The following is a 12,882-nucleotide window of genomic DNA, read 5'->3' as shown; positions in this document are numbered from 1 at the left end:
GGGGGGGGGGAAGCCTAGCCTAAAACCTCTGTAATAAAATCGAGTCTAGGCTATGCCTAGGTTAGAGGCCTGTGTCTACATAGGGCTCTACATTAGTACTAGGCCTAGTAGGCATTAAGCCTAATATAGGAGGCTAGTAGTAGAAATAGTGAATTCAAATATGGGCCTGCACTGAGGTAATAGAACACCAGGGAGGTACTATTATGGGGACCCACTATGACACTCAAAGTAGGGAGCCTCTTGTCAATTCTAAATACCTAGACCCTTCACCCCTAAGCCAGAGGCCCGGATTTTTCCCACACATGATCGAGCCGAAAGTTGTTCATCCAGGCCTAGGCCTAAACTAGGCAATATGCCGGGGGCCTTGGTCTATAGGTCTAGGTTGACTGAACGTTAATGTTTTTTAAAGCATTAGAGTTAATATAAGTCTAAAATTTTAGAGAAAGACATGATATACATACCTGTATACGTACTATTTTAAATCAAAAAACCCTGTAAATGCGTGTGTTTACAGTCATAATTCGGATGAATTCCAAAATGGCGTATTTAGAAATTGGTTTAAAAATCTACGCTGGTTCCCGTCGTTTGAAGCTGTTCCAGTATAGTAATTAAACTGTTGTAATCTGGTTGTATATACAATATACAGGACGGCATAAGCCAGATTAGGATTATATAACCCTCGCATATTGCATTTTACAAGGACAGTCACCAGTCCTACATATATGAATATGATGACAGTAGAATAATGGGGTGACGATGACGTGAATAAACTAAATTTCATTGAATTCTTGCAAATTGCCGTGGGTGGTATCGCTCAGCATTAATTTGCTCATTGTAGGAAAGTTTTCCTTTGTTGTTGATTTCGATACATACTAGGTTTATTTCTTTGGTTTTGCATTCACCGCTAATCATATCAGTGGTGCATCCAGGGGTTGCTAGGGTGCCTGAAGTTGAAAAATTACATATAAATGGATTCACTGATTGACAAAAATGCTACAGTTTCGATGTTCAGACAGTAACCATTTGATTCATTAGAAACTACTGTAGGTGATACACAAAAGCGCCGTGAGGCCATATATATGCTGACGATATCTATTTAACTTAATATATCGAAGTGACCAATACCGACTTTATATTTATTCAATATTTTTGATGAGAAAGCACAATATAACTCGACTTACAGTTTTCCTTTATGCTTGTTTTAGGGTCCAGGTATTTAACTCCCGTCGGCGCTTGTGTGCCAGCTCCTGCCCGCAACATTCCTAAAAAATAAATCATTTTTTCGGGCCGACTTTCAGTGTACTGTACTTACAGATTTTTTTTTTCTGTTAATACATCTGTTACAAAGAAGATGTTTTTGCTGCTCCGACTAGGCGGTATTACCGTGACTACTGGTTTAAGATATCTCGTATTTCAGGCATAGAAGTTATGCAAGCCAAAGCCATTACACAATCAAAAGAAAAAACCTCAACCAACACATGTATGCCGTTTAATGCTGAACATGTTTTCGGCTCCAGTTCTTGCGTTTTCTGAGTGTAGCTCACTGTATCGAGTGCCCGGCAGTATTGATATGGGAGGGGGCGACTGATAGGAATAAAGGATTAAGTGGGGGCTCGTGGTGAAGCAATGTTTGACTATTGGTGATGGCTATGGGCGTCGATTGGTGGGCAGTGGGGTGAAAGCGGACATCTCCCCACTTTTCAAAGTAGGTGAGGCATCATATGAATTGTCCCCTCAACTTTTCACCAGTTTTTTTTTTCTAGTTAAAACCCCACTTTTCATAGAAGTGGAAAGAACAAAATGATTGACTGTCATGTATTTTGTCTGTTTACTCAGGGAACAGTTAATTTAACTGTTCCCTGGTTTACTTGTGCTCTGTTCCAAGTGCGGTGCGTATTTCCAGATAAAAACCGAGTAAACTTGTTTGTGCATTTTGTATCCATCTCAGTAACTAAATTTTGAAGCGTGTAAACCTATTAAGCCATCAGTTTCACAAACTCAAAAGTACACAATTTCTACTATAAACGATTTATTTCTTTTGTTTATTATTAAGGCCCGCGTATACTAGTGTTCAATATTTTCTACATACATAGATTCCTGTTTTTCATAATTTCAAAAACATTATAGTTAGTCAATTTAATTTTTTTAAACAATAATTATACTGCAGCCCTTGACATGGGTAGGTCTATCTATTTTGACTTATTTATTTAGTGATACCTACGATGTACGTGCACGGATCCAGGATTTTCCCTGACTTTTGTACAAATGGGATGGTCCTTGAAATGGTAGAAATTCAAAATGGAAGGGCCCAGAGAGGGATCTCCACAGTTAGACACCTCAGCCGCACCATGGTTGCCATTGGGGCTAAGGTAAGGAAAAAAATAAGATAATGTCTCCTCTAGATGGCCGGAAATGGCACTCTCAGAATTTGAATATAATTATCTTTCTTTTTTTCTCCATTCCTTAAAACTAGTTTTGAAATATTTACGGGGCCCGGGCCGGCTTGGTTCTCATTGAATCCGCCACTGCATGGGTGATCCCCTAACGCTAAAGTGACCTGGGTTTTAAAATAAATATTGCTAATTACGGCATTTCTATAAAAAAAATAAAAACAACAAACAAACAAACAAACATGTCTAAACGACCAGATTCTTGAAACTACAAGGAAGATGTTGCTGAAAACAGTGGTTAATCCAGAAATTCCAAATAGAGGGGGCGCAGACAGAGACCTCCACATATTGATACATCAGCTTAACAATGGTTGGGGCTGAGGTAAGAAAACATTAGATTATGTCGCCTATAGATGGCCCGACTTGGCACTCTCAGAATTTGAATATAATTTCCATGTTTTCTCCATTCTTTAAAAATAATGTTGAAGTATTTACGGGGCCCTGCCGGCTGGGTTCCCTTTGAATTCGCCACTACATGGGGGAATCACCTAAAGCTCGGAGTGATCTACGGTTTTAAAACAAAATATTGCTAATTATGGCATTTCTAAAAAAAGATAAACGAACAGATTCTTCAAACTGCAAGGAAGATGTTGCTGAAAACAATAATCAAGCCAAATATATTTTTATTCGTTTTGATGTTCATGTGAATCTCTGGTTATTACCTTATCTATGCTAAAAACACAGTGTCATTTTAGTGTTGAGATAATTACAATGGCTACATTTATTTTGTTGACAAAATATACTTAAGGTACGGCACTGCCGCTGAAACTTGTATAATTCAATAAGTTCAAAATAAGTGTCAAGTATGATTGTTGGAAAAATGGTCAACATTTTATTTTTATTCCTCACCCTGACAAAGGTATGGATCCGCGCCTGTGGTAGTGATAAGTTTTAAGTTTATCCGTGAAGGAACATGGTTTATCTTTTGGTTTTCATGGTTCGAATACCTCACAAGCTAATCAGATAATGAATAATTATTTTTATGATGAATGTTAGTTTGCACGAAACATATAAGTGGGCATGATTATGATTACTAAGATAAATTGAAAAACTTTTTATGAGTACTTCAGTGGCAGATTCAAGGGGGCCTAGCCGGCCCACCCTCCCTATTTTTCTTCAAAATTTAAATGTGGAGAAAAAAAATTGTATTTAAATTTATGTCGGAGAGTGCCATTTCCGGCCAACTAGAAGTGCCATAATAAAAAATTTTCTTACCTCAGTCCCAACCATAATGGGACAATGAAGAGCGTCAATAAAGAGTTTTTTTCCCCTAGGCGGCCCCTGGCTCCCAGCCAGCTCAAGACTTCCTTAACGGATGGACACCCTTGGCGGTGGCGGATCCAGGGAGCAGGCTCTGGTGATGTCATTATGTCAAACATTGCTTTGAAAACGTATTTTTTCAGTCTGAGTGTGCCATTTCTATAAACCTGGGTACAGTGGCGGCGGCAATTGATCTTGTCGGGAACATCAGCAACTCCGTCGGGAAACTTGAACCCCCCCCCGCCCCGGTCGAGGAAATCCTGGCGACGCAACTACCTAGGTGTTATTAAAATTCTCTCCCTTCAGCCTCCAACCATGGTGGAGCGGCTTTTTGAGGTAACGTACTCCTCGTTAGTGGTGGCGCTGGCGGGGGCAGGGCTTTAATTAGGGCCCCCTTCCCACCATCGGACAGGCCAAGCCCCACTGGCCCAGAGCTCGTCGGTGGAAATCGGACAAAAAAAAGGCCTACGCCAAGTTAACACATATGTCTCTCACAGGCTGAGGGTGACATTGCCGTCCAGGATTCCTGTATAAGGTCCCTATTTTATAAGAAAAAATCTCATTCGGCAAAGGAAACCCTCTCAGAGTTCCCCCAGCTAGAGCCTACGGTCCTTGGATGGAGCTGCGCGCCGAAGTTATTGTTATCTCACGCAGTCTCCCTGTCGGACAAGTTAGACAGCGCAAAAAATTCCCGGGAAGAGGGGGGGGGGAATTTCTGGCGCTAGCATTGTTTTTCACCATTTAGTACATGAGTGGATTTTTCTGTTTGGAAAATTTCTTGTGGTAAGGTAGGAACACTTGTGGTACAAGTTTATCTGTATCCCCATCCCTTCCCCATGCTATTGCATTTCCTCATTTTTACAAAACAAGGCCGATCAGAGTTAATGATGAAGCTTAACTTTTAGGCCTATAGGCTGGTATAAACAGATTCAATTGGATTCAATTCATATTTATATTTAATGCAGAGTGCCATATCCGGCCATCTATGTTCAAAATCATAAATGTCCTTACCTCAGCCTCAACCACAGTGTTAGCCTATTCCTCCCCCCCCCCCACCACTATTCTCTTTCTTTCAGGTATTACGTATAGTATGTTTCGTATCGTACCACGGTATAATGCAGTACACCATGGAGGTATTATAGTCATTATTGAAGTATCGGCACGCACGTTTTGATATTTTAAAGAATGTTCAACTATATTGTTCGCCTTTTCGAATCACGTCAAGTGATCATACTACATGAATACATTTTAGATTTCGCCACAATAAACGAAATAAAATAAATACGTATATAAACGGACATGCATTTGCAACGTTTTAGGACAACGCAGAAATAAAGAAAAATAAGTCTGGTTCGTTAAAAAAAAAAAAAATAAAAATAAAAAATAAATATAATAAAAGATATAGTACATCCCTGTGAAAAGATAAGGCCTATGAAGATAACCAAACGGAAACCAGACTTAATTTTCAAATTTCGTAATTTCGTATCAACTTGATTATTGTCGCAATGTAAACCAAATTTAAATGTCAACATTTGGTAACCCTCAACCACAGAAATATCACGCTTACCAATACGCACAATATGAGTAGATTACGTAATTCAATTATTGCTCATTAAAATGTGTAAATACTTAGATCTATAAAAACTTCTTACAATTTCAGAAGAACATGACAGAACTAATTGCATTAGAGATTGGCATGGCATTGCTCAAAGGAATAACAAAATTGCTCAAAGGAATAACAAAGAAAATTGGCGCCAAAATATTCGACTATTTTCTCTGACAGTAAAGTTCCTAGTTATTTCGACAAAGTATACAAACAAATAGCCGAAATTGTGAAGAAAGAAATCAAGTCAGATACTATTATTGAAATCAACGGATAAATCAAAGTTATGTCTGTAATGTCTATACGCCACGTAGAGTGAGTGGGGCTAGCAAGCAAGAAATTTTGATATGATCCAAGGTAATGCATATGATATTGCAGTTCATATGCAATATCATATGCATTATGATATGATATTGCATATGAACTGCAATATCATATTGCAGTTCATATGGTTGCTGTATTGCAAGAAAACGCTTATGTAGAACCCGGATTGGGTGTATTTGTCATTGGTGCAGGAATGCATTTAACATTGCTTCAAGAATTGGCCCTCGTGGATTCCAACGTGTCCGATCCTACCAAATCGTCCTATGCTGTGTCAGTTCAGAAATATGCAAAAGAATATGCGGCTTTTTATGGATAGAACGTACGACTCAATAGTAAAGAAACGCACGAATGATGCCACTATACCGAAGTAAAAATCAAGTCAAAGACTATTCTACCGCCACCAGAATATCATAATACACCCGGCATTGAGGTTTGTTCCAAAATAGACCGACCAATTTCTCGGCAAAACCTACAAAGATTCAACCATCTTAGAGCATACACATACGTCGTAGGCAAGCGTGACCAATGTTGAGATGGAAAATAGGAGTAAAAAGAAACGAAGCGACTACATTCAACAGGTAAAAAAAGATCTTGTTAAGAGTCTACATGATCCAATAGGCGTTGCCATCCTATGGCGAAGATTGGAGAAGCAGCCAATTCCTCCGCAATCCCCTCAACAACATTAACAACTAAGAAGCAATATGTTTAAGATTACGTAATGTCCAGAACATTTGGAAAACTCTTGTCCAAGTTGTCATTAATCTATATCTTAGTTTTAAATCTTAGTTTTATTTTTTAATTAGATATATCTTAGTTTTAAATATAGATGCTGCTATTTAAGTTATCTCTATTTAAAAATAAGATATCTCAATTTAAAACTAAGATATCTCTAATTAAAACTAAGATATCTATTTATAATAGAGATATCTCTATAGTTTTCAATAGAGATGTCTTTGTTTAGAGATATTTTAGTTTTAAATCATAGTTTAATTAGAGGTATCTTAGATTTAAATAGATATATCTTTGTTATTAAACATATCTCTATTTAAAACTATGATACAGTAATTTTAATACCATAACATTTAATGTATTTTAGATTTAAATGATGCTGTGCATTCACAAGAATTGTGAATGCACAAAAAAATAAAAAATAAATAAAAACAGTACACACCTAAAATACAAATCATAGGCACGTCCATTCGGTTTCATACGCTTAGATCTGATTCACGCGTGTGCATTTCATATTTTTATAAATCACCGGAATTTGTTCTTTCTTTTTTTTTTTGTGACAAAAACGCCGGAGTTATAAACATAAGGTGCCAATGAGTTGGATGGCAAAATGCCTATGTGGTAAAAGGCCGAGTGGCAATTTGTCTTAAATGGCAGAAGAGGTCGGGGTGGCAAATGGCCGGGTGACAGCGGGCCTGAGTGGTAAAAGGTAAGGTATCAAAGGCCGAGTGGCTACGGGCCCCGTGGGAAAATACCGTGTGGCAGTGGGCCTAGGCTTATTGAGAACTACGAACTACGTGTGATCATAACATGTTCTGTAACGCTGACTTGAACATGAACTAATATAAATAACTTTGTAAAAAATAATTTTGGATATACAGAAAAACAAATGGTGCACAAGAAAAACCATGTACACATTAAATAAAGCAGTTGACAGTGACAATGAAGATAAACACGTCTATTGATATTGACAAAGGATCAGGCCTTATTGTAAGGATCAGAGATTCGAAAGTAAATATACCATGGCTGTATTAAGTTATTGTATCATATTCATAAGACATTACGTTCACAAATAGAAATAAAATTAGTGAAACTACAGCATTAAATACTGATGAGATATAAGATACAATTCAACTTTATTGTAAAAAAATAAATTCTGAGATATGTTTTGTACATAACATATAATCGTTTATAAATGTGATAAATATCAATTAAAAATTCTCTAGTAAATAAAAATTGGAGTTTATGTAGTTATCTTCTTAAATTTTGATTAAATAAATTTGTGATTAAATAAACTACAAGCAATGCACAATGCTGAATGTCTGAAACGGTTTGTGGATATTTTGTGTTGTTTAAGTCTAACCCTTCCGGTTAATTTACGATAATATCTGAGTATAATGATGGGATGAGTCTTGCATAATTAAATTAAATTTCTTGAGTATAATTTTCTAAGATATCTTCTAAGGATTTCACATTGGCTCCAATCACTCTGTCAGCCTTGTTAACAATTCTCGATAGTTTACCCTTGCTATCTTCGGTGATATGAGAAAACAAAATAATAATACAATAAGAAAGGATTGACTGGACAACTGAGGAATAAAACAAATGAATAAGATGAGAGTTAACATTAAACCGTTTCAATCTATATACAAAATACATTCGTTTATTTACCTTAGTACAGAGTTTTTAGTGTTGTTTTCCCAGTTAAGTTCATTATCAATATTCAATCCCAGGTACTTATGTCTTTCAACAATTTCCACATTCTCATTATCGATTACAACATTTTCGTGAATATTTTTATTTTTCCTTCTGAAGTCGACAATACCTTCAGTAGTATATATTTAACGGAAAGAAATGTCGATCAAATACGAAGTGGCCTAATCAAGAGTGTTTAAGAGGGTGATACTCTTAATTGTATGTGAAGTTGAAAATGAAACTGACATTGTTAAGGAAGCTTTGAGTCTTGTAAACCACTGAAAAGCTTCAGATGAGGATGGTATTACCAATGAGCTCTTGAAATGACGGTAATGTTATCTATCATGCTCTAGTACAACTTTTCCAGAGAAACACCTTGAAGTAATTTCAAAAGAATGGAATATGTGTATAATAGTACCTGTTTTTAAACAACGGGGTGAAAAGAATTTAAGCAACTGCTGAGGAATATCTCTAAAATTATTAGGAATATTGTTTTTTTTTTAAATCCTGATTGTTGTGAAGTAATGTATTCATGGTGTTAGCCAATGTAAATTATTTTCGACGATGTATAAAAACTAAACAACATTAAAAAGGTATTGGTCATTATATTCATATTTTCAAATCGGCATTAAATTTGTGGTCAAATTCACACTGAGACCATGAATGGTAGAGTATGTTAGCCTAAAAGAGAGAAACAATTCTTTGCATGATCTACTTTGGGGCAAGATATTTTGTCTTCGCCTATGACAAAGAGGTTTACCCATGACAAAGCGGTACACTGCCAAGATTGCCGTGGGAGATGGGGTATGTGGGTGTGTAAAAATAAACCAAGGGGATCGGAATCACGGTAGGCAAGGGGCTCGATTCGTGCTTGACAGCTTGTAGGGACGAATTGCAAATTTAGGGGGTGTTTGTGGGATTTTGGTCTACTTGTTTTTTTCGGCAATTATAGAAAAGGTTACGTATCGTTATGGCTTTTATGGGACAGTATATGAAACACTACACCATTGCAGATATATGTAAACTGCAATACATTATTCAGCATCAGAAGAGCCTTCCAACGATACCAAACAAGACTACTTTTGGTGAGTTTATATGCTTATTCTTATTTTATGCAGAATTTAAGTATATTTTGCGGATATAAACACCTAAATATAAACAAATAAACACCTAACAAATAAACACCTAAATATAAACAAATAAACACCTATTTTTGAATTATGTTCCGTTCTGGCATGAGTGACAGTAGATTTTATATGTCTGGTTTGTTGCCTGTATAGAAATTATGAGTTAATGGTTAATGGTTATTAATTTATAGAGCGCAAAATACAAAATAGCTTATTTTTATATGCACATTTTACATACATTTGGCGACCATTTTGAAAAATGACAGCCATTTGTATACAAGGTGAAAAATCAAATGTCAACAGGGCTTAGGGTTACCAGGATCATATAGGATATCTGACTATGGTGAATGCTTCTAACATTCCACTCCCCCAAACTTGATTTTTAGGCCTCTTTTTTGCTTTTTTCCTAGTCTATTCTTAATACAAGCTTGGATTTCATCTCTAACTTTTTTCCATCTGCTGTCATTCTTCTTATAAATACTTTGTCTTTTTACAATTAGAGTTTTAATTTGTGGCGTAATTCAGGACTTATCTTCAATGTGGCATTTTACGGATTTGCGAGGAAAATATTTTTCAATTGCGTAGTTTAGTGTTTTGTAAAAAGCGTTACATTTGCCTTGAGTGTTTTTCCCAGATTTGACTTCTATCCATTCATGTTTTGTTATCCAATGCCCAAAATGTTGGATGGATCCAATATATCGATTTACAACATAGTTGAAATTGCAGCACATATGTATGGTTTATTGAAAAAAAGGATGAATATTAATTTTAATAATAAATAATAATAATAATAATGAATAATAATAATAATTTTGATAATTTTGTCTAAAAATGCCGTTCCTCTTTTAGGTAACTTGAAAACCGGCTTAAAGGGGCTAGTGAGAAACAAGATATTCAAACGGTTGAAATCGCCAGAAATTATTATTCCAGCTTCCGAATAGTGTGATGTAGGCGTAATTGTCGGTTTCTGTCCTTCAGGTTTAACTGGTATAATGTTGTTGTACTTCAAACGGAGCCTATGTTTTACATATGTATAAGATTTGGAATACTTGTTGTTGCTGATATGCACCGGAATATTCCTTATTTTCCTACTTCCAGAATCAACATCCGCGCCTAGTTATAGTAATGCAGATTATTAACTCAACAATCTTTTTTCCAAACGTGAGGTTACAGGCGGAGTTTCTTGTTTCCAACAAAAATACCGACTGGTTAAAATGGCGCCTGATATTATGCAGTTCCTCATTTAAATACGACCGCACCTATTCAAAAGCGCGACGTGCGGCCTCTCCAAGGCGTGTATGAGTGAGATTGGTCTCAGCCTAGCTCCGGGCTTATCAAAAAACACGAAGAAACACTAAAATCGAACAATAGTGCAAAAGTGATAATCCATGCAGGTTCATAAAACATCAACATCTCAAATTACGATATCAAAAAGGGAAGCACTTCATCAAAAAACCACAGGAACACGAAATTAAATGAAACTATTTAATTAACCAAACTCTATTGAAGATACTAAAAATTATTTGCATGCATACGTTTTTAAATTTCTACACAGCTGTACTATCCTGTACAACCAATTTTATCTTAAAATTGTTTGCTTGCAAAATTATGTAACTCGTACATGACTACATTTCTACACAACCATTATCATCATTAACACAAATGCTTATGTCTTTTTTATATCCCTGTGATTATGATGTTATTATTTGATATGATGTTTTTTTTCAACAGTACAAATATTGTTTACTGATTAAACAATCGAAACTCAGGATAGATTTTTTTATTATAATTTGTATTATTCCTATAATTACATTACCCTATTGTTATTAACATTATGATCATATTTATCATTATAATGTTTATCATTATAATTATCATTATTTTTATGGTAAAATTAAAGTCGGGTAAAGGGAGAACGGGTCACAGCAAAGACCATAGTTTTGTACTCTTACATTAACCCTTTATAAAATATAAGATAGTATCATCATTAATAATTTAATCATTCAAAGTATGTAATAGCTAATCGTCTGCTGGCTGCACCAAGTTGTAAAATCGACAAACATATCGCGGGTATTTGAATGACTGTATCTACAACCCAATTAAAAACGCCTTTTGCTGTTTCCCACAATTTTACCCAGGTATCTTTATCTTTCCACAAAACTTTGACTGTATTGTCAACATCTCTAAAGATAGTAAATTTATTAGCTTCATTACCAGTAAACAATTTGTAAAACGAATCTTTTAAAGCAATGGATACAACAGCATTTTTAAGAACGTTACTATCTGCTTTACAGATCAACAATTTGAGAGCTTTAAAAAATTCTTCGTTATTGTCTTCTGCAATAGCCCCTGGTAACTCATAAACATCTTGAAGCGTCATATCGTTTCCAAGATTTACCAATCTGACTCTCTGCAAATATAAACGGAACGTTATTATAACGTAAACGACATTTTATTTTGCCTTGACTTTGATTTACCTATCCCTGTTATGTTGTCACTTATTTATCTCAGAAAGTTAAATTCATGTCAAGTTTTAACAATGACCATACGAGTAGTCAAATATACATCGGAATTTAATTGCGGTGTTACTAAAGTCTTATACGTATCTGATTATTTATTACCATGTGTAGTTAGTCAATTTTTGGAGTGAATGCGCCCGCCAACATGCACTTCGATTTTAGAGTTTTCGCATACAGTACGCAAAAACTCCGAAAGCGGAACGATTAAAAGTTTTGTTCTCTCTGTATAGGGAGCTTTATAAAAAGTTTCGAATACAAAACTCCCGAAATTAGAATGTTTGCACTGCACGCAGAAACTTCGATCTTGGAGTTTTCGCCCATACTGTAGTACGCTAAAACTAAATAATCGAAGAGTTGGCGGTGGGCGTAGACAATCCAATGTCGGATTAAATTCTTATCTTTCTTAAATTTCTTTATTTTTTATGTTAATATATAATAATGGGGCAGCTGATTATCCTTGAGCTATAATACAATTATGCTTACGCTGCTCCTGACCAAAATGTGCTGTATTTTACCTTTTGTAAATGTTATTACCGTTACATAGTATTATATTATGTATATTTCAAAACCCACGAGATGAATATTATTTATTTCATTTTTCATTTAATTTTCAATTAGAAGTAATTCATTGAGCGTGATTTTACAACATAAGAATACAATTTAATCAGTCCAGACTAAGTTGTCTTTGAATGAAGATTTATTATTTGGACTTTTCTATTTCATTAGAGGGTAACATTTTATAGCATTTGAATACGTTTGAAAGACGCTGTAATGACACTAGGTCTAGATATTTATCATTTACATTTAATTAACTTAAATAAAAATAATTAAATCCATGTTTTAAACTTCCCAACATTAACATTTCTGAATAGACCGGCTACAGACACTGGACAGTTTGCATTTTTAATTACCTGTTCTACGACAAAACCAAACATACTTTTATAACCTTAAACTTACATTCATCGAACAACTTTCAAAAAATTTATCACTGTATTATTTAAGGATTGATATGAAATACGTAAAAAAAAATGCTTAAATTTAAGCATATACGCGAAACTTCAAGACCGGCTTCGCTAAATCTCGTAGAAAGCTATGCGCATGATCGGCCTTGACGTGCTATGTTGAGTCATGAAGGAATTAGTTTAGATTTAAAGTAATTCCTCCATGGTTGAATT

The 12,882-nt window shown here is 35.3% G+C and overlaps 1 protein-coding gene across 1 annotated transcript in view; it reads right to left on the bottom strand.

Annotated features, from left to right (window-relative positions):
* Nucleotides 1-10,659: 10,659 nt before the first annotated feature.
* The window catches only part of LOC117123308, a 22,734-nt gene continuing 20,511 nt past the window's right edge, over nt 10,660-12,882 (bottom strand). Inside the window, exon 3 of the mRNA XM_033269193.1 lies at nt 10,660-11,598. Coding sequence (XP_033125084.1) covers nt 11,188-11,598 — 411 coding nt within the window. The 3' untranslated portion in view covers nt 10,660-11,187. The remainder of the gene's footprint in view (nt 11,599-12,882) is intronic.

This window comes from Anneissia japonica, unplaced genomic scaffold (assembly GCF_011630105.1).
Source record: "Anneissia japonica isolate Jap-2015-1 unplaced genomic scaffold, ASM1163010v1 scaffold287732_len518695_cov146, whole genome shotgun sequence".
NCBI lineage: Eukaryota > Metazoa > Echinodermata > Crinoidea > Comatulida > Comatulidae > Anneissia > Anneissia japonica.
The sequence above is the reverse complement of the archived record's forward strand: the minus strand, read 5'-3'. Positions and strand labels throughout refer to the sequence as shown.